The 22,633-nt window shown below is 41.3% G+C and overlaps 1 protein-coding gene across 4 annotated transcripts in view; it reads right to left on the bottom strand.

Moving 5' to 3' along the window:
• The window catches only part of FAM13C (family with sequence similarity 13 member C), a 451,356-nt gene that overhangs the window by 66,159 nt on the left and 362,564 nt on the right, over nucleotides 1-22,633 (bottom strand). For all 4 annotated transcript variants that reach the window (XM_077258855.1, XM_077258856.1, XM_077258857.1 and 1 more), the window contains one exon: nucleotides 5,118-5,230. In XM_077258855.1, the coding sequence (XP_077114970.1) occupies nucleotides 5,118-5,230 (113 nt within the window). The remainder of the gene's footprint in view (nucleotides 1-5,117; nucleotides 5,231-22,633) is intronic.

Raw genomic sequence — 22,633 nt, 5'->3', positions numbered from 1 at the left:
TGTTCAAACCAAACACGGGTGCTCGGTGCATCATGGTGTGGCCAAACATTTAAGTGCACGTTCCCATCTGATTGATTTCCCTCAATCTCCATCCTCCTCTTCTATGACTGACAGCTCTGGCTTCATAGAGCCTGAGAAGGGTGGAGATAGTGATGGAGGAGATGTCATGGCCAATATCATTAGATATCGCACTGTTCAGCTGTAGATCTTGGTGTTGCAGGAGTAATCGGCTCCCTGTAGTGGCCAATGGGCCAGTATCACATCCTACTCAAGTTATTAAGTAGTTATTGTGTTTGTTGTACTCCGTGTATTCTGGTGCTGTTCTTCTGTTGTATTCACTCTGTCCTTGACCCAGCTTGTGACCCTGATTTTTCCTTTCTAGATGATCCTTCCTGATCTGACTTTAGCTTGTATGACTTTCTTATTGAGTAACCTCCTGCTATCCACTCATGGCTATTCCTCAGACTGTGGTATTTTCCTTCTGTCCCTCCCGATACTGACCCAGCTAGTAAAATTATCCTTGACTCAGGCTGACTCCCTTGGAAAGCAGCTACTCCGTGGATGCAACCCAGGGGCCTCGTTGTTAGTTCAGATCCTTCAATAGGGTTAAAGGTTGAAGGCCCAGGAACCTCTGGACTAGACAGAGCAAGTCTGTCTGGTTAAGCCTTTTTTTGAGATGATGGCTGCAGAGTGACTTTACCCAAATACTGTGTAATAAAAATCTGTGCATCATTTAAACAGAAATTAACCTGTGGTGTCGATTTTACATACAAAAACAAGACAATCTATGCCGCACATCTTCACTGTGAAATTTTCACCTTTGTGATGTAAATTTGCAGTAAAATCCACAATAAATGCACATCTAATTTATGCAAATTTTGATTGCAGTCTTCACAGAGTATACAATGTGTGTGGACATACCCTGATAGAAAAGAACAAAAGCAGTCAGTAAAAAAAGAGGAAATCACTTGTTTCCTTTCGTGATAAGCTATTGGTAGAGAAACAGTAGCTGCACTGTTATACATGAGCTTATCTGTGCAACTGTTTGAGGACAAGGTTGGGAGTCTTGGAGGAGTGCAGGATCACAGAGTGCAGGATGTGTTGTATTTAATTATTTTTTTTATCAACAGACAAACAATGGGTTTTCTAATCTTCTTTAGCAACTAAAGTATGATGAATGTGTCAAAAAGGGGTTTCTGATAAAAGTCTGCAGTGACTTCTGAATACTCATAGCCTGCAGTATGTAAACCATCAGTATTCTCTAGTATTGCAGGCGGTTGGGCGGTCAAGTGACTACAACTATGCGATTTGTACACTTCCGGCCACATTCCGACTAGACGTTATCAGTCTCCCTCATACAAGTGAATTGAGAAAGGCTGAGCACGTCTAGTTGGCATGTGACCACATGAATACAAATCGCATACATGTTTATGTGACTATCTGCTGTCGCCATCATCAAAGAATCCTGAGTGCGTGCACACCGCACACTGTCACAATTCAGAAATCTGCAGTCACATACAGTGACTGCTGACTTTAAAAAAAAGATCCGGCAACTCCATTAAGGGAAAGAACAGAGTTTTCATCTTTGCTCCATCAGCAAACTGCAGGTTACCTTTATGTTTATAGTGTTTCTATTTACGTAACTTCCTAATATATTCTTTTATTATTTTCATGATAGTCGGTATAGAAACACATAACCACAAGTTCACACTGTGGATTATATAGAACGTGTTCAAATACCATTATTACAACTCCGCTCTGATTCCTTTCTTGAGGTAATAAATAATATAAACAGATGGAATTATGAGGTAGAACGTAAATAAAAAGTTGCTGACTCATTCTACATGTGACCAGAATAAGTGGTCCTTTATTCAGCCACTTTTTTCCATACAGTTCTCATTTAAGATTCCTTGACTGTTTTTGTCTCCAAATTACATAGTAACATAGTAAGGCCGGTTTCACATGTCCTGATATTTCCGGTACCGGAAAAAAACGGTACTGAAGATATCCATGTCCGTTTGTCACATCCGCGCGGCATCCGTGTGCTGTCCGTGTGTACCATCCATGTGTCCGTGTATTGAAACAATTGGTTTCAATTTTAACCTTATGATTTTAAAAACACACACAGATGGCACATGGACGGCACACGGATGCCATCCGTGTGCAGTACGTGTTTTCATGGACCCATTGACTTGTATGTGTCCATGTGATCTGTGCTGTCGCTCAAAAATGGACATGTCAGCGTGTTTTGCACACAGACACACGTTCCGTGAAAACCCGCTGACACGTGCATAGACCCATTCATATGAATCGGTATAGGTGTGTCAGTGTCTCCGGTACGTGAGAAAATTGTCACCACACGTACCGGAGACACTGATGTGTTAAACCGACCTAACATAGTTTTTAAGGTTGAAGGAAGACTTTAAGTCCATCTAGTTCAACCCATAGCCTAACATGTTGATCCAGAGGAAGGAAATGTAAAAATGGTTTTCATACATTTTTTCACTAGCCGTTTTGGCCTGTGGCCTTTTTTTTACAATGTGTAAAAAAAACAAAAACAAAGAGTTTTCTAAAAACTCACAAGCAACATCTCACCAGAGTGTTTTTAATGCAAGGAAGAAGTATAAACACCAGAAAAAGAGGCAGAAAACACCACAAAACTGCACTATTTGTAAAAAATAAATAAAACACAGCGATTTGCCCCCGTAAAATACATGAGTTACTTAGCTCACCGATTGGCTTCAGTGCCGTCAGCTCTAGAGAAATAACAGACACACTGGGGGCAGCGGTGGAGACTCAGCCCTGGATCCGGGAATGGTGAGTAAAGCACAGTTTGTTTTGTTTTTAAACAAACTGCAGCCGTGGGAGAGGGGAAAACCCTTTATATTTTACATATAGTATGCTATATATATTTTCAATACTATTTAATGTTCCTTTCAATATAAGAACATGTTTAACATGATAAACAATTAGTTAACAATGTATATAGACATATATAAAAGTGAAGTTACACCTCACCCGCTCCGGTCCTCTTCTGGCCGCTGTGACCTGAAAACAGACTTGCCGGATCACGTAATGGTTTATGTGTGAAGCGGAAGTTGCTTTGTCAATGCTGTTGTTTTGCCTCTCATAGACTTGTATGGAAAAAGAAGCAAGAGTGGATGCACGGGCCTAAAGAGTACAGGAGTGCTGCTTAACCCCTTAGGGTATGTATCCACGGGCCGGATTACATCCAGATTAGCTGCGGATTGAACGCTGCGTACAGCTGCAGCGTTCAATCCGCATAGTCCAGATGTTACAGCATAGTGGAGGGGATTTTAGGAAATCCCGTCTCCACTATGCGTGTGAACACGCATCCGGCGGCCCTGCGTTTCCGGACATGCGGCGCATCTTTCTAGACCGCAGCATGTCTGTTTACCTTGTGGCGACGCTCCATCTCCGCAAGGTAAATAACACACTCCTATGCACAGGGTGCGGCGATTCTGGATGTGTTCAATGAACACATCCGGAATCACTGTGCGTACAGAAGGGGGCAGCGCTTTGGGCGAAGCGGGGTTTCCACTCCGTCCAAAGCGCCGATAATCCGGCCCGTGGAGACGTACCCCTAGTGACCACGAAAACTAATTAAAACTGACCTGAGACATAAGTGAATAATATCCCGACAGGTGAAACAGCAGCTGTTGGCTGTACACTCTAGCTGACACCCTGCTGCATCAGCCATGAACTGTGTTGGCATCTTAGGTTTAAACCCCAAGATGCTGCTGTAAATAGTGACTATGGCATTGGCATCTACATGGTTAGAGTGTAGGGTGTTCCTGAAACCCCATCAGCACCCTGTGATCATGATTGTGTGGTCCTGATGGCTGCCACAGCAATTCTCGGCCAAATAACGGTCCTACAGTTGGTCAGTTATAGCGGCCTGTTCAGAAGTTAGCAACATTCAGGAGTGAAAAATGACATTTTTCTTTCCTGTTATGCCAGTTTGAATTAATCACTATTAAAACACTACCTGACAGCAATTTTGAATATGTTGAGGAGCGATGATTTTAAAATGGTTTAACTTTTAGGGGGGGTTCCAATATATAGGGCTTCCAAAATCATTGAAAAACTGAATAGATCCCTAAAAAAATAACTTGTATTTGTCCTTGAAAAAAATGAAAAATTAATGCTACAATTTTAAACCTTCTAAAATTATTCAGGGTAAAAATTACTCATTTTTAGAAATTTTTGTCAAATTTCTGACATTTTCATAAATAAACGCAAAACATATTGACCTAAATTAACAATTACCATAAAATATAATGTTTCACGAAAAAACAATCTCAAAATCGCTGTGATATGTGGAAGCGTTCCAGAGTTATTGTCACATAAAGTGGCACTGGTCAGATTTGAAAAATTTGGCCCCGTCACTAAGGGGTTTATACACTTGTACTAAACCTCATATACAATTAAGGGGGTTTAGGGGAAAAAAAATCCTAAACGTCGTCCTCTCTTATCCTTTTGCAAACACCCAGGAGGGGAGGAGAGGAGTGACATCACACACACGTGAGCAGACCCCGCCCACATTTACTGCAGTCGTAAGTTGTACACTAGGTTTTCATGGCAACTTTCAGCAGCTGCTTAAATTATTTTTCATATTTTACTCCATTAAAAAGAAATGATAATATTTTAAAAAAGTTAAAGTTAAAACATTAATGCTTTACATTTTTTCAATTGTTGAAAACTATTATTTTTTTTTAAGGCAGCTTCCCGTTAAGCATAACACAGCATGTGCGTCTATCTACTCTTTTAGCTACATTTCAACACACATTAAAATAATTTGACCCCCTCATCGGGATCATTAATGGGACACTGTGCTCTCCGCAGTTCAGTTTCGGCTTCAGCCATACCCTTGAATAGATGTTTTGGATAAATAGGACATGATTAGAGTTTGGCAAAGCACAATGATTCTTTATCAAATAGAAACTTGCAGTCGGTGTGCAGGATAGCTGGCTGGTTCGTTTCATTGTCATTGACATGGACAAACAGGGCTATCTAGCCACTTTATCACAGCCGGGGCTCAGCATTGTGAGGCTGTACTGGACGTTAAGCTATGTCTAATACAGAAGAAGTATTACCTTGGCTGAAAATCTGTGGCTCCTCTGAAGGATAAGTGAGGGCTATGCTCATGAGACGTCATCCCTTTAGTAGTCCAGATTTCGGGAAGGCATTGACTTACAGTCTCGATTTCCTGCAGGAATAAAATAAGTAGAATGAATTACTCTATAGTAAATGGCTGCATCTTTTGGAGCACAGAGAATAAAATGAGAGAAAAGAGAATTATTTGTCTGTCTGTTGAGAGAACATGATCTCGTTGGAACACAGCTGAAATGTTCCTGATAATGTGGAAACAGAAAGCGAATGCCACCTGAGCCAGGAGCATCCAACAAAGCAGCTCAGTACAAAAACACAAACATTTGCACAGAGAGAATATGACACCCGGCACCAAGAGCCGTAAACAGGGGCACATTTTGGGAACATTGCTTTTAAGCACTGATCCGGTATTGTTCCAGATCCCTCAGTAATCAGACCTGTCCGGACATCAGCACATGATCGGTTTATGTAGGCTTTCAGCAATGCTATAAAAAGTGCATGTATTCACACAGGGTAGGAAAATAAAGTAAGTGGCTGTGTACACTGATTTAGTAATGTATTAGCATCCAGCAATCCTATTGCTAGAATAATACCCTGTCCTGTGCTGATGAGGGGCAAGAACCTGAAACAACAGTCTACAGATGGGAATCTTCCTTTTCGAGCAGATTATGTCTTGTCTGAAATCTCCAGTCATTTAATATACTTTTTTGATAGGTCAGACACTGAATTACAGGTTAACTACCTATAGGTGACTTTAGAGAGAGACAGCGTTCTTCTTTATGGGGGAAAGTGAGTTACGTACCTTTTCCCCTAGGCTAGGCACACAGGACTGCAGATTCTCTCATCTGACAGAATTGGCCCGATTATGCAAATTAAACTCTGTTCAAACTCTGAACAAAGAGAAACAGATCTTCCAGAGAGTACATAAAAGGCATCTAACCAATACCTTACCTTGTACTTATGAGGGGCAAGAACCCCGAAACAGCTGTCTACAGATGGAAGTCTCATTGTTTTGAAGGAGACCTGCCTTACTGTTAGTCCCAAAGAAATAATTTAAGAGGTTGTGAACTGCACTACCAAATAATTTACACATCTGTCTTAGGACCCCATGTTATCATTGACAAGGGGCCCAGAGGTCTTACCCTCCCCCCGTCCATTCCCAGCTATCACACATATCCATAGAACTGTTCAGGGGCTATCCCATAAAAAAATTGTGCGTACGTGTGATAAATGCAGTATTACTGGGGAATGGAGGGTGGGGGAGGGATAAGACCATTGGGACCCCCACCAATGATAAGGCTATATCTATAAGGCCCCTTTCACACATCAGTTTTTTACTATCAGTCGCAATCCATTGAATTTTGAAAAAAACGGATACGGCGACTGATTCCGCTGGATCCGTTTTTTTCTCATAAACTTGTATTAGCGACGGATTGTGACGGATGGCCTCACGTTTCATCTGTCGTTCACGGATCCGTCAAAAATGGGTTATCCGGCAGCCGGAGACAACGGACAAAGTAACGTTTTTTGTGTACGTCGAAAAAACGGACAGGGACGGATCCCTCGCCGTCCGTCGTTTGCTAGACTGGAAGCCTTTGGCGCCCAATCCGTTAAACGATGGAGTCCGGCGACGGATTCCTTTTTTTTTTTTTTAACAGCATGCTCCGATCCAATTAGCCAGATCCACTAGTCAGATCCATCCAAAAAACGGATCCATCGCGTCAGTTTTTCACAATCTGAGACAGATCCGTAGAGCCAACGGATTGTGACTGACGGCAAAAAACTGATGTGTGAAAGGGGCCTTAAGTATTCTACAGCTAAGGCTACTTTCACACTAGCGTCGTGCACTGCACGTTGCTATGCGTCGTTTTGTAGAAAAAAGGCATCCTGCAAAAGTGCTTACAGGATGCGTTTTTTCTCCATAGACTTGCATTAGCGACGCAGTGCGACGCATTGCCACACGTCGCAACCGTCGTGCGACGGTTGCGTCGTGTTGCGTCGGACCGTCGCAACCAAAAAACGTTACATGTAACGTTTTTTGGTGCGTCGTGACCGTCTTTTCCGACCGCGCATGCGCGGCTGGAACTCCGCCCCCGCCTCCCCGCACATCACAATGGGGCAGCGGATGCGTTGAAAAACAGCATCCGCTGCCCCTGTTGTGCGGCGCTTTCACTGCTTGCGTCGGTACGTCGCAACGACACAATTCGTCGTGCGTCGTACGACGCTAGTGTGAAAGTAGCCTAAGCTCATGGAACAAGCCACAATTATCTTGTGTGACTGGGGCACATATCTCAGAATGGCGGCAAAAAAAAGCAGCGACTTACGGGATCAGGGCAGTTTTTCACATGGAACTGAAATGTTTATCTATAATAGAAGATAGCACTTCAAATGTACTGAGAGCAAAGCAAAAACTCAAGACCCCTTTTTCTTAAAGGGAACCTGTCACCCCCAAAATCGAAGGTGAGCTAAGCCCACCGGCATCAGGGGCTTATCTACAGCATTCTGTACTTTGCTCTGCCCTCAACAGGGCAGACAAAGTACGCCTGCGCCGAAGCCGCGGCAGGAAGATAAGAAGAGGATGTCATCGTATGAAGATGGGAGGCCCCGGAGAGCAGCGCTCGTCGGACCGGACCGCACCGCACCGGGACCGCCCCTGGGTGAGTATAATCTAACCTGCTTTTCTTACCTTTCAGGTTACATCGGGGGATTATCTACAGTATTACAGAATGCTGTAGATAAGCCACTGATGCCGGTGGCCTTAGCTCATATACGATTTTTGGGGGTGACAGGTTCCCTTTAACACTTTACATGGGCTGGTGGCAGACGCTAAGGTTGCCATCTAATATGGATGCATTTCATTGTAATAATAGAAGATAAACGTTAGAAGACAAGGTACAAATTAAAACTCCTACAACAACACCAATCATTAAATAAAAATGGAAATATTTAGATACCAGACCATTTCCATCTGGTATCTGGATACTTATCAGTAGATGTTCTCCTGCATACAGTAAATGAATTGATGGAATAGGGATCATATCCAATGTGAACACAGATAAAGTGAATTATTTTCCCTGCCTTATTGTACACTTTCGCCTAATGTATTGCTATATTTCTCTAGTAATGATGTAAATTGATCATACTAATAAACTGGAAAACAATTTTGATGGCTGTTTTTCCTTTTACAGCTTTGCGTAAAACTGCGCATATAGTAAAATTAGGATAAATGTGAGCCACTCTGAAGATTGTGCACACGGCCTTTTTGTGTTTTGCTGAAGCCTCCACTGGATTCTGTATTTAGGCTTCTTTCACACTTAGAGGACAGCGCAGGACCTGTCGCTGACCGATTTTCCGACGTGCAGAAAAAACGTTCCGCTGAACGTTTTCTCTCCACGACAGACCGCTATTTTCCGACGGATCCAGTGACGGATGAAACGGATGGCCATCCGTCACAATCCGTGGCTAATACAAGTCTATGGGAAAATGCAGGATGCAAATTTTTTTGCAGGATCCTGCATTTTCAAAAATCGACGGATTTCGACGTGAGACAAAAGACAGAAGTGTGAAAGAGGCCTGAGAATCGGGACATGTTCCACTGAATTGGAAGCCTTGATTTACAGTAAGTGGAGAGCAGCTCCGGGAAATGGATTCAGGCTCTTCCCAAAATATCAGAAACTGAAGCTTCTTGCTGTCATATTAGTAGGGTATTTTAACACTTTTCAATTTTCGCTCACACAATACAGAAGACTGGGGAAAAATGCATTTGAGAACAGTACTACCAGCACAAATAAAAAAGCCCAAAAAGCACAAACACACTGCAAATGTAACACAACATCATGGCAAACCACGAATCATATACCGGGGAGAACTTTAAAGGAATGTTCCCACAAAACGAATAGGTTGAAGATTTTTTGCTTTGAAGTTTGCCAATGTGAGGGGAAAATCTGCAACCTTTACAGTAGCATTTTACCTACTCTCAACCACAATAAATCTGCACTGTAAATTGATCTGAATGTAGTGCGAAGGATAAAATCTGCAGCATTTCACCAATGAATTCTACAACAAAAAAACAACTGATTTTGATCTGCTTTTAAGCTGTGGAAAATTCGGCATATATCAGTCCCTTGTAGACATACCCTAAGGTGCCCAATATGTTAAACTCCAAGTCAGGCAGGTTTAGGGCTCATCCAGACGTCCGTGGATCTCCGTCCGATCAAGGACCACAATGCATGGGACTGGTTGCGGGTCTCCCGATAGAGCATGATGGCTTCATGTATTTCTATAAGGCTCTCCTGCTTAGGTCAGGAGACCCGCGGCCAGTTTGAGCACTGCGGTATGTGATGGAACCAAGATCCACGAATGTCTGGATGAGACCTTACCCAGATGCTTCTTGCACAGTCCGAGTCCTGTTAATGACTGCAATGCTGGACACTACTATCATGTAGCTTCTCAGCATTCTAGTACTCAATGGATGGGATAGATGAGCTTAAATAACCAACCAAGGGACCAGACTACTGCAGCCGCACATATTTACACAAGTGTTATGACTGACAGTATCACTGGTTGCTATGGACGACAGTAGTTATGTATGACCGAGCTGGGGCTTGTTCAGCCGTGTATGAAGTAGTCAGGGTCTATACCAGAGGGCTCAAACTGCATTCCCTGAGGGCCGCAAACAGGTCATGTTTTCAGGATTTCCTTGTGTTGCACAGGTGATAATTTAACCACCTACACAGATAATGATTCCAGCACCTTGTGCAATGCGAAGGAAATCTTGAAAAGGCGCATGGTTTGTGGCCCTCAAGGAATGCAGTTTGAGACCCCAGGTCTATACCATTTAGTTAGTTCCTAGACAAGGCTGCAATCAATCATTGACATTATAAGGCAGCTTTTCCAGCATAGGACCACACAGGCCAGTGATTGACTGCAGCGGTCAGTGATTTTTCTCAAACACAAAATTTGGTGTTTATTTTTTATCAGGGTGTCAGAGTTTGGCCACAGTGTCAGTTTTCACCATCAGAGTTTCATTAGTTTTTCTCAGATGAAAGAAAAAGAAAACTGGTGGAGGTTTTTCAAGCTTCTACTATCAAACAGTCGTTGAAAAATGAAAGGCACATGGATGACACCGAAGTTCTATCCTCAAGCACCCGTAGATTTGCATTGGTGAGTTTGAGTGGACACTTGGGTCAATGTCAGACATTTCTCCATGATTTTGGTCCGTGAAAAAAAAATCAAACATCTGAATCTCCCCACAGATTATAGGTACGACCAATTTCCATGAAAAACACTGATATCATTTGTAGAAGAAAAATTGATGTCTGTATGAGCCCTAACATTGAGCTTTTGCTGTGCGGTGAATAGCCCATACAATAATGAACACTGAGTGGCTGGAGGAGAACATTTGTAAAATGCCAGCCACTTGTCACCTGTCATCACCTGTTATGGTGACTACTTATCAGTATTTATGGTAAATATGAGGCCAAAGTTAATGATAGTGGGACAGTCATGACAAGAGGCTCATAAAATATTCACGTATCAACATGACATAAACTTTCAGTAGTACAGTAGATGTCCTTTTACCCAAAACCTGTAGAAATACGCGGTTATGCTACCTTATCACCAACAACCACTTAAAGCTGGCTTTGAAGCACATGCCTTTCTAAAATTGCAAATAAATGCCCCAGTTCTCATGTTTTGCAACTTGCTATTCTCTTCTGTTTAGAGAATATTTCCTCATAATAATCATCATTCAGACAGCACTATGGGTACTGGAGCTTCCTTTCCCTCAATTCCAAGAAAGCATTGCTCTTGTCATTGTTCAAAGGCTTACCTGCTCTAAACTGAAAGACTGCCATGTGTCCAGTTTTGATGGTCAAAGACCAAACTCTATTTCCGTAATCCATCTTGGCATTTCTGCTGCTAGAGACAGATTACAGTTGGCAACAGGAAACAGACAGTAAGAAAGACAGAAAGAGGTACCTAGCGACCGGCATAATTTTTCAATGCTAGTGGTTTGCGGAGTGTCCATTTAGCACATTGGGGTAGATTTAATAAAACAGTATAACGTAATTTAGACTAGAGAGTCTAAACATATGACAAATTTATCACAGTGGTTCATGCAGTATAGTATATAGTAAATTTGGTGTTTAAAACTACACATTTGTTAAAAAAACAAAACACCAAATTTAACAGAAAGACCAGCGGAAAGTGTAAATGAAACAGCTAACTATTCCGACTCCATGACTAGGCTGCGAGTGTGGGGACTCTTGAGACGCATTTTCTTAGCTGTCTCTATGTACCAATACTCACATGAAAAGATTTCATCACATTGCTTGATTTGACTGCAAAGCCACGTATGAAGATTCCAGAGAAAGGTTAATTGTTAAGCTGAATTCTTGTAGTTATGCACAATTACAGTAGGTAAAAAAGACTATTCTGAACCACAGATGCAAAAACATGAGCCTCATAATAGGGCTAATCAGAATGAAGAAGAAGGGAGGGGTTACTGACATCAGAGCTAGGGAGGCAGACCGGGAGAGAGGGAGTACAACTTCTAAATGCAAACCTTATTGGATAGCAAAGCAACAATACAACACAATATATATGATTACCAAGTTGTGGGGCAAGACACTAACATTTCTAAGGGCAAAATCTGACCCACAAAGAAGATTCTACAACCCAAAGGAATGAACACTGCGTTGGAATAATGCTTACTATTGCATACATTGCAACAACTACTATTTGCTACTATTTAATGGTGCATGAGTTTCTGTCTCCAGCAACAGCGTTATATTGCCAATGAAGCACTGTCTAAAAAAAGAACCAAGTGCGTGTAGCTAAAGCATGTTTTACTTTCACTTTCCAAGCTGACATATAGGATGCCAAGATCCTAAGCTATAAGAAATACCAGTTGTAAGCTGTGTTATCTTTGTTCCTGAATATATATTCACTGTTGAACGGCTGGACAGTACAGAGATTAATCAGCGGCAAACAGGTTATGGGCCCAAAGACCCAGAAACCCAAAGATCCAGAGAACAGCCCAGAAGAAAGAGAGCAATAGTGTGCTAAGAAGAAGAAGCAAAAATGGACTAGCAGCAACTCTGTAAAGTTCACAGTGCCAAATCTGACAATCCAGAACTACCAATACTGGAATTTCAAGGTAAAGATGCTGCTGATAAGAGAAGGTACATGGAAATGCACACAGGAGTCTAGACCTGACTCACTACCAGAAGACTGGGTAGAGAAGGATCAAAAAGCACAATCTCCCTCAATATAGCTGAACAGACACAAATAGCTTGCTTTTTATAGCTATTTAATGCCTATTTGTGTCTGTTCAGTGAGACCATGACTCAGGCCTTGTTATAGGCCGAAAAATGTTGCTCTAGATGTACACTGGTTTGATCTGACTGCATGTAACTGCTTTTTTACATTTTTTAACTATTTCTCAATAAAATGGAAGTTTTATACAAATAAGACCTCTGAAGATGCAGCGGATTCTTCATCGCCGGGTCTATATATTTTTGTCCAAACAATCATGACCGCTTACTATCTTCAAAACAGACTACCAGGTAAAGCTAATGAGAACTCTTCATTCAGCAAAAGAAGCCTGAACTACAATACATAAGAAAATTCAGAAGTATTTGTAAATAAATGTGGGAATCTCATGCAAAAGAGGGTATCTTGGTGGGCTACAGTGAAACCCAGAAAGGATATAGAATCCTGCACCCAGAAATGAACAAGTCACATTAAGCAGAGATGTAATGATTGATGAGAACTTTATGTCACTCAACTGTCATTACATCATACCAGTAGTCCAGCTGAAGCAATAACAATCTCAGTCACAATTTCAAAATAACCAGAAAAAGGATGTACAGGTTTGCTTTGGTTCTTCAACCACTGGGGAAGCAATAGAAAAATCAGGTAAACCTGAAGTCAAGATATCATTGAGATCAAACAAGGGTATACCAGCTAAGTGTCTATCCTATTTTGCCAAAACACTACCTGTGTCAGAGCAGCAGTCATGAGATGCCACAACTACCTGCCTATGAAAACTGAAGTGGATTAATGCTGCAAATGAAGTCCCTTCATCAACTCCAAACTTGGTAACTCACCAAACTACCACAAGGCAAGAAATCAATCAAATGTAAATGATTTTTTATGACCAAGTATGACTCTGAAGGCAAGGTTCACAGGTTTTAAAGCAAGATTAGTCGCAAAAGGATATTCTCAGAAATATGGTGTAGATTATGAGGCCACATTCTGTTTTTCAGACATTTGGACACCAAAACTGCCTTTTTAAATGGTGACATTGAAGAGGACTTGTACATGTCTCAATCTGAGGGTTAGATCAAAGAGGGTCTCTTTTGTGAACTACAAAAATCTCTCTATGGTCTTAAGCAATCGGCAAGGTACACCAAAATGAACAAAGTCTTATCTGAAGAAGGATTTAAAAGAGGTCAAGCAGATCCGTGTGTATACACAAAATGTACAGAAAGAAAGTGGATGTATATTCTCTTATATGAGAATGATGTGATTATGGTCCATCAACAGGAAACAGAAATTGCAAAGATGACTAAAATCCTGAATAAGCATTTTGAAAAGAAAGACCTTGGGAAAGTGACACATTATCTAGGATTCCAGGTTCAAAGAGAAGAAAATGGAAGCTTTCTTCTAAACTAAAGTGCAAAAATCAACTCAATTCTGAATCAGTTTGGAATGTCAGAAGCCAAAGGTATATCAACCCAATGGAACCATCCTACTTAAAGTTGGAGGGAGAAGATGTTCTGTTACCTAACAATGAGAAATAAAAACAGGCAGTGGGGGCACTTCTATATGTACAAACTATGACTCAAATGGATATCACAGCAACAAATAGAATTCTCTTCAAATATATGAAAAAAACTATCAAAAAGACTGGAATGCCATTAATTCTTCAATATTTAAAAGAGACTCAAGACATACATTTAAGTATATCTGTAACAGGAGATCTAAAACTCACAGGCTAAGTGGATGCAGACTAGGCTGGTGACTTAAGTGATCGTAAATCGACAAGCAGCTATTTTTTTAAGCTTGGAAAAAGTTCAATGTCATGATCTACCAGAAAACAGGTGTCTGTAGCCTTGTCATCTACAGAAGCAGAGTATGTGTCTGTAGCCCATGCAAGTCGAGGTCATTTGGGTAAACCAATTGTTAGGCGATCTCGGTAATCCATAAATTCAACCGACGGTGATTTATGAAGACAACCAAGGATGCATTAAACTTGCATGCAGTAAGAAGATCAATGCGAGAACCAAATATATTGACGTTAAACATCATCACCTGCGTGATTTGATAGAATATGGCATAGTTCAGTTTGTTTATGGCAAGACCAGATGATAGCTGATGTTATGAAATTTAAAGAATTTAGTACCACTATGAGACTAACAGGATAACTAGTTGCTGAGTGGTGGTATGGGACTAATTGTTTAATAGTGCATGCTGTTCTGTCTCAGGGAATAGTGTTATATTGCCAGTAAAGCATTGTAAAAAAAAAAAAAAAAAAAAAAAAGAATCAGGAAGTTCCTGCTCACTTTGTGTGTAGCTAAATCACATTTTTCTTTCACTTTTTAAGCTGACAGAAAAGATGTTAAGATCCTAAACTGAAAGAAATACCAGTTATAAGCTGTGTTATCTTTGTTCCTGAATAAATATCTATTCACTGTTGAACGGCTGGACAGGACAGAGATTAGTCCGCTGCCAACACATTGCCTTTCTTTCAACTTCTGCATATTACAGCATGAGGTGTACAGTATAAAAGATAATTATATCAATGTATTTACACAATTATTTACAATGTAAAGCAAATTAATTGTAAAAAGATAAGACTTATTTCTTGTATTTGCATAATTCTCAATTAAACATGATATGTAGAGAAAGTGTATTGTAAATATGCTTTTCTGATGACTTCCTGGACATTGTATGGAACAATTAAAAAAAGTCTTATTAAATGTCAGCTTATGTTCCAGGATGTTTCTGCACTGGTGTTTACACCACCTAGTGAAGTGAATTCCCAATTAAATGGGGAATTGAAAGACATTTTAAAACGTCTCAACTGATGATAAAAAAAAAATCCGCTTTAAAATATTATATACAAAATGGCAGAAAGGGCCCAAAATGTGCAAATACAGGTAGGGTATCTGCATTCGATGTCTTTTTCAGGTGGATACTGCTGCATAAATCACCTATGAGAAAACACTCAAAAGAAAGAACATATGCTTGTGAATATATAATAAAATGGCCTGCTGTGCATACAGTGGGGAAAAAAAGTAAAAGTAAAAAGTTCTCCCACTTAAAAAGATGAGAGGCCTGTAATTGACATCATAGGTGGACCACAACTATGAGAGTCAAAATGAGAAAACAAATCCAGAAAATCACCTTGTTTGATTTGGCAAGATTTATTTTGCAAATTATGGTAGAAAAGACCGTACATACTCGAGTATAAGCCGAGATTTTCAGCACATTTTTTTAGGCTGAAAGTGCCCCTCTTGGCTTATACTCAAGTCATTGTCCCAGGTGGGTCGGCGGGGGAGCAGCGGCTGTGACATACTCACCTGCTCCTGGCGTGGTCCCTGCATCTCCGATGGTCTCCGGGCGCTGCCAGCTTCTTCCAGCGTTGAGCGGTCACATGGTACCGCTCATTACAGTAATGAATATGGACACAGCTGCATATTCATTACTGTAATGAGCGGTACCGGTGACCGCTCAACGCTGGAAGAAGCGGCTGGCGCCGGAGAAGACCATCAGGGAAGCTGCCAGGGACCGCGCCGGGAGCAGGTGAGTATAATGGGGAGGGTGAGCAGCATTGCGCGATATTCACCTGTCCTCCTTCCACCGCCGGGCTCCATCTTCCGCATCCTCTGCAGTGATGTTCAGGTCAGAGGGCGCGATGACGTCGTTAGTGCGCGCCCTCTGCCTGAACATCAGTGCAGAGGACACTGAAGACGGAGCGGAACCCGTGGTGGAACGAGGACAGGTGAATATTGCAAGTGCTGGAGGCCTGAGCGACAAGAGGTGAGTATGCCATTTTTTTTTTAATCGCAGCAATAGCATATGAGGCAAATATCTCTAGGGAGCATCTTATGGGGCCATAATCAGCATCTGTTCAGCATTATATGGGGCAAATATCTCTACGGAGCATCTTATGGAGCCATAATCAGCATTTGTGCAGCATTATATGATGCAAATATCTCTATGGAGCATTTTATGGGGCCATAATCACAATTGGTACAAGATAATATGGGGCAAATATCTCTATGGAGCATCTTATGGGGCCATAATCAGCATTTGTGCAGCATTATATGGGACAAATATCTCTATAGAGCATCTTATGGGGCCATAATCACCATTTGTGCAGCATTATATGGGGCAAATATATCTATGGAGCATCTTATGGGGCCATAATCAACATTTGTGCAGCATTATATGGGGCAAATGTCTCTATGGAGCATCTTATGGGGCCCTTATTAACCTTTATGCAGCACTGTATGGGGCAAATGTGTCTACAGAGCATCTTATGGGGCCATTATTAACCTTTGTGCAGCATTATATGGGGCATATTTTAGTATGGAGCATCTTATGGGGCCATCATGAACTGTATGGAGCATTATATGGGGCTCCTGATTCAATATGGATATTCAAAAACACTTAACCTACTGATGTCTCAATTAATTTTACTTTTATTGGTATCTATTTTTATTTTTTAAATTTACCGGTAGCTGCTGCATTTTCCACCCTAGGCTTATATTCGAGTCATTAAGTTTTCCCAGTTTTTTGTGGCAAAGTTAGGGGTCTCGGCTTATAGTCGGGTCGGCTTATACTCGATTATATACGGTAAGTATTTGGTCATTAACAAAAGTTCATCTCAATATTTTGTTATATATCCTTTGTTGACAATGACAGAGGTCAAACATTTTCTGTAAGTCTTCACAAGGTTAGCACACACTGTTGGTGGTATGTTGGCCCATTCCTCCATGCAGATCTCCTCTAGAGCAGTGATGTTTTGGGCCTCTCGCTGGGCAACACGGACTTTCAACTCCCTCCAAATGTTTTCTATGGGGTTGGGATCTGGAGACTGGCTAGCCCACTACAGGACCTTCATATACTTTTTACGAAGACACTCCTTTGCTGCCCTCGCGGTTTGCTTGGGATCATTACCATGCTGAAAGACCCATCCACGTTTCTTCTTCAATGCCCTTGCTGATGGAAGGAGGTTTGCACTCAAAATCTCACGATACATGGCCCCATTCATTCTTTCATGTACATGGATCAGTCGTCCTGGTACCTTTGCAGAGAAACAGCTCCAAAGCATGATGTTGCCGCCCCAATGCTTCACAGTAGGTATGGTGTTCTTTGGATGCACCTCCCAAACACGACGAGTTTTGTTTCTACCAAACAGTTCTACTCTTCTGGATAATCCAAACGCTCTCTAGCAAACTTCAGATGGGCCCAGACATGTACTGGCTTAAGCAGAGGGACATGTCTGGAACTGCAGGATCTGAGTCCTTGGCGGCATAGTGTGTAACTGATGGTAGCCTTTCTTACGGTGGTCCCAGCTCTATGCAGGTCATTCACAAGGTCCCCCCGTGTGGTTCTGAGATTTTTGCTCACCGTTCTTGTGATCATTTTGATCTCACGGGATAAGATCTTGCGTGGAGCCCCAGATCGAGGGAGATTATTAGTGGTCTTGTATGTCTTCCATTTTCTTATTATTGCTCCCACAGTTGATTTCATCACACCAAGCTGCTTGACTATTGCAGATTCAGTCTTCACAGCCTGGTGCAGGGCTACAATTTTGTTTCTGGTGTCCTTCGACAGCTCTTTGGTCTTCACCATAGTGGAGTTTGGAGCGTGACTGTTTGGGGTTGTGGACAGGTGTCTTTCATACTGATAACAAGTTTAAACAGGTGCCATTACTACAGGTAATGAGTGGAGGACAGAGCAGCCTCTTAAAGAAGAAGTTACAGGTCTGTGACAGCCAGAAATATTGCATGTTTTTAGGTAACCAAATACTTATTTTCCACCATAATTTGCTAGATAAACCTTGCCAAATCAGACAATGACTCTCATAGTTGTGGTCTACCTATGATGTCAATTACAGGCCTCTCGCATCTTTTTAAGTGGGAGAACTTGCACAATTGGTAGCTGACTAAATACTTTTTTCCCTACTGTATGTTCAGGCGTTTGAGCGTCTTTTAAGTGCTTCAAGTTTCTAAAAACACTAAGGCCTCTTTCACACTTCCGTCATTTGGCCTCTGTCGCAATGTGTCGTTTTTGGAAAAAAAACGCATCCTGCGGGCACATTTTTTCCCCATAGACTTGTATTGCTGATGGATCGCAACGTATGGCCATATGCCGCGTCCGTCGTGCACTGGATGCGTCGTGTTTTGGCGGACCGTCGTCACGAAAAAATGTTCAAGGGAACACTTTTTCGTACGTCGCATCCTGCACTTTGGAGTGCGCATGCCCGGGCTGAGATCTCTAGCTCCTCCCTGGGACTTTAGAATGGGCAGCGGCTGCGTTGAAAAACTGCATCCGCTGCCCACTTTGTGCCGAATTTTAACAACGTCCGTCGGTACGTCGCGCCGGCGCTTTGTGACGGCCCCGTACCCATGGGAGTGTGAAAGAAGCCTAAGCTGTTAAAAAAATGACATGTTCATTCTTCTGGGGTTTTCTGTTCAGAAGATGCTTTGTACTTTCAAATGGAAGTCAATTAGAAAGCTCAAATATGCCCAAAATACACCAGGACATCTTTAACAATGCACGGTGGCGAAGTGGTTAGCACAGCAGCCTTGCAGCGCTGGAGTCCTGGGTTCTAATCCCACCTTGGACAACATCTGCAAAGAGTTTGTATGTTCTCTCTGTGTTTGCGTAGGTTTCCTCCGGGCACTCCGGTTTCCTCCCACATTCTAAAGACATACTGATAGGGAATTTAGATTGTGAGCCCCATTGGGGACAGTGATGATAATGTGTGCAAACTGTAAAGCGCTGCGTAATATGTTAGCGCTATATAAAAATAAAGATTATTATTTATTATTATTTTCCACCATTTTGACTTAAAAAACAAAAACAAAAAAACAAACAAACATGCTAATGGTTTCTTCATTATTCAATGGAGTGAAAAAAAAAAATAACTGCAAAATGACAGTATAAAAAATCCCCAAAGACATGGGAAAACCCTCCTAAAAAAACACCGGTGACTAAAACCATTTGAAAAACACTCAGGACATGAGCAAAAAAATGACACAAAAGACGTTACAGGAAAGGAAAAAAAAAAGCTTTGGCATTCTGCTTGAAAAATTTGCCTAAGTTTAAAAAACGTGGTGTGCACACGCTCCAATACTCTGAAAACACACCAAAGAAAAAACACTCCACCTATTAGTTGGCTTAATTTGTACCTCGAATTTGTGATATCCCTTGTTGAGTGAGACAGAAAAAGTATCTAAAAGGTACGTGCGCATGTTTAATTCTGCATCAGAAATGTATCTCTTGGTATGAAATATGCTGCTTAAAAAATGTATTTTGTGTGTGTTTTTGATGTGTTTTTAAGACGTATTTTTTTTTACCATTCATTACAATCAGTGAAAAACACTGCAAATACGCCGGAAGAATTGAAATGCCGCAGATTTGAAACTGCTTCACAAATGCAAAAACAAAAACCAGTAACATGTGCAAGAGATATCAGAAATCTCATTTACTTTTCTTGGACAGCAAAATGTTGCCTTTTTTTGTCACAAAAAACATGCTAAAACGAGATGTGTGAACATACCGTAAGACACATAACAAAATAGGGTGCAAGGAAAATTTTGTCAACATTTGCTCCCAAATTCTGATGCATTTACCGGTAGTTCTGTAGTGAGCCTCAAGCAAACAACTTGTTGGCATGCCAAGGAGTTATTCACATGTCCATTTTCTTCACATATGTGGGGAAAAAAAAAGAAAACAGTTTGGCAACCTTTGTTGCTTTAGGCCAGACCCAGAAAGGAAGGCAAACTTTTTTTTCTCTATTTTCACCCCTTCTTCCTTGACAGCTTTGGCTTAGCAGGAGTCAGAGAAGATGGAAAAAAGTGGAAGGGGAAGGTGATTATTTGGTGATGGTGAGGGAGTACTGAGTGCCTGTGCTTGGTTTGTACAGTCATTGTGTTTAAAAACAAAGCCCTCTCCTTTCAGGCAGTAAATTGATAATATCACATTTTTATTGTTGTTGCTAATGATGCGATCCTCTAATATAATCTTGGCAGGTCTCCAATGAAAAAGCCTTTAATTAATGTCATCCATTGACCTCAACAGAAGATGTCTTCCTGACCCATAGGATTTCTCCATCTGCAGTACAATATGTGTGCGACAGAAAAACACAAGCCGTGCTAAACCTTCATTCTTGACTGACACTTGCGAGATGGAAGCAAATCCTTAATCCATGTGAAATTATTTATTTGTGTGACCAATTAACATGGCTAGTATTTCGTGACGGAACCTGGAGTAAGTGTATGATATTACTGTAAGGACTATTCTATGCTTCCTGGAAAGATGCTGAAAACATTATGTATGTACATTGCTTGTACTACAGCTCCATAGTATAATATCCATAGACTGCTGTAGGGGCATACTGTAGGTTTGTGTAGACATTCCTCCTAGAAAATCCACTATTATATGCCCTGAGTGCAAATACCCTTAATAAGGCCAGATTCACACGGTCAGTATTTGGTCAGTATTTTACCTCAGTATTTGTAAGCCAAAACCAGGAGTGGGTGATAAATAGAGAAGTGGTGCCGTGTTTCTATTAGGCCACATTCACACGTTCAGCATTTGGTCATTATTTTACTTCAGTATTTGTAAGCCAAAACCAGGAGTGGGTGATAAATACAGAAGTGGTGACGCGTTTCTATTAGGCCACATTCAGTATTTGGTCAGTATTTTACCTCAGTATTTATAAGCCAAAACCAGCTGTGAGTGATAAATGCAGAAGTGGTGACATGTTTCTATTATACTTTTCCTATGATTGTTCCCCCCCCTGGTATTGGCTTACAAATACTGAGGTAAAATACTGAATGTATGAATGTGGCCTAAAGGGAATCTGTCAGCAGGTTTCTGCTCTCTCATCTGAGAGCAGCACAATGTAGGAAAAGATACCCTAATTCCAGTAATGTGTCACTTAGTTTACTGGATGCAGCACTGGTGACACAAATCAGAGTTTTTAAGATGTAACATGTAGCAAAGCTGAGAGAGCCATCCCCACCCATACCACAGATTTATATGTATATTGTCAGTAAACTGCTTATCACAGGAGGGGGGCGTGGTCAGACCAGGGCTCACGTGAGCACCAGTCCTGGCAATAATAATCTGCTGGTGATAAAACAAAAATAAGTAATACTTCACTGAAATCTGTCTCTCAACCCCTTTCTCGTGCTGCCCTCATATTACATGCCAAAAATCTGCTGACAAATTCCCTTTAAAGTAGTTGTGCCACAGTTACACGATAAGTTACCGATTGCTGGGAACCCCACTACGAGAATAGGGATCCTGAGTCCCCCACGGGCACACATTTCTAAGTAGTTTTTTTTTTGTTCTAGCAAGGGTTACAAAATTGCACTTGGTGTTGTATGCAAGTGTCCAACTTGTATAAGTGAATTAACTAAGGGACCCTATGGATGGCTGAGTTATTATTGTCACATGTACAAGCACTACTGATATGACAACCAGAAGAATGAAGTGTCCGGTATGCCAAGAGTTGTCCTGTACAATATGGCATGTGCCACTTTGATAAGACCTGTTCTCTCTGTAAAGTGTGGTCTTATGACACTATTGATAAACCTGCCCCAGCACCTTCAGTACACGTGCCCATTCCCATAGAACAGATCGTTCCTGTTGTGGAGAACTTGGCTTTTCTGGACTACTGCAACCTGACCTCTAAGTCTCTACTGACATTATAATCAGCCTATAATATGGAAATGTGAAAATAAACCCCGTTATGTAATCTCGAGCAGATCATCTCCGTATAAAGGAAATGGACAAGAGCCAAGTCAAACGCTGATTAGACAAAACTTCTATAAAGAAGCTTCTGGTGGCCTCGGTTAAATCCAGGGGAAAGGTTTGAGCAGAACAATGCATTGTACAGATTAGGGACAGAAATATCAGAACGGTCATGGGGACGTATTCTGGAACCGGTTACAATTAAAATCTACTCAATTTAAATGTAAGATTGTAAGGGGGGATTGTAGTCAAGATCGTATTGAGTTTATCAAGAGCAAAATTTCGGGTTTAGTAATTACTTTCCAAGAAATAACAGGTGTTAATACTAGAGACATGATAGGACTGTCCTGATGGGGTGCACCTTGTCGTGGTGGGATGGCTTTTAAACTTTTTTTTTATCAAACTAGTGCTAAGTGCCCTATGTTATTTACATGTACTATTGCTATTTACTCATTTACTTACTACAGGGTATATGTTCATTTTGGGTTTTTTCTTG

Source organism: Ranitomeya variabilis, chromosome 4 (genome assembly GCF_051348905.1).
Source record: "Ranitomeya variabilis isolate aRanVar5 chromosome 4, aRanVar5.hap1, whole genome shotgun sequence".
Taxonomy (NCBI): Eukaryota; Metazoa; Chordata; class Amphibia; order Anura; family Dendrobatidae; genus Ranitomeya; species Ranitomeya variabilis.
This window is presented reverse-complemented; position numbering and strand designations above follow the sequence as displayed.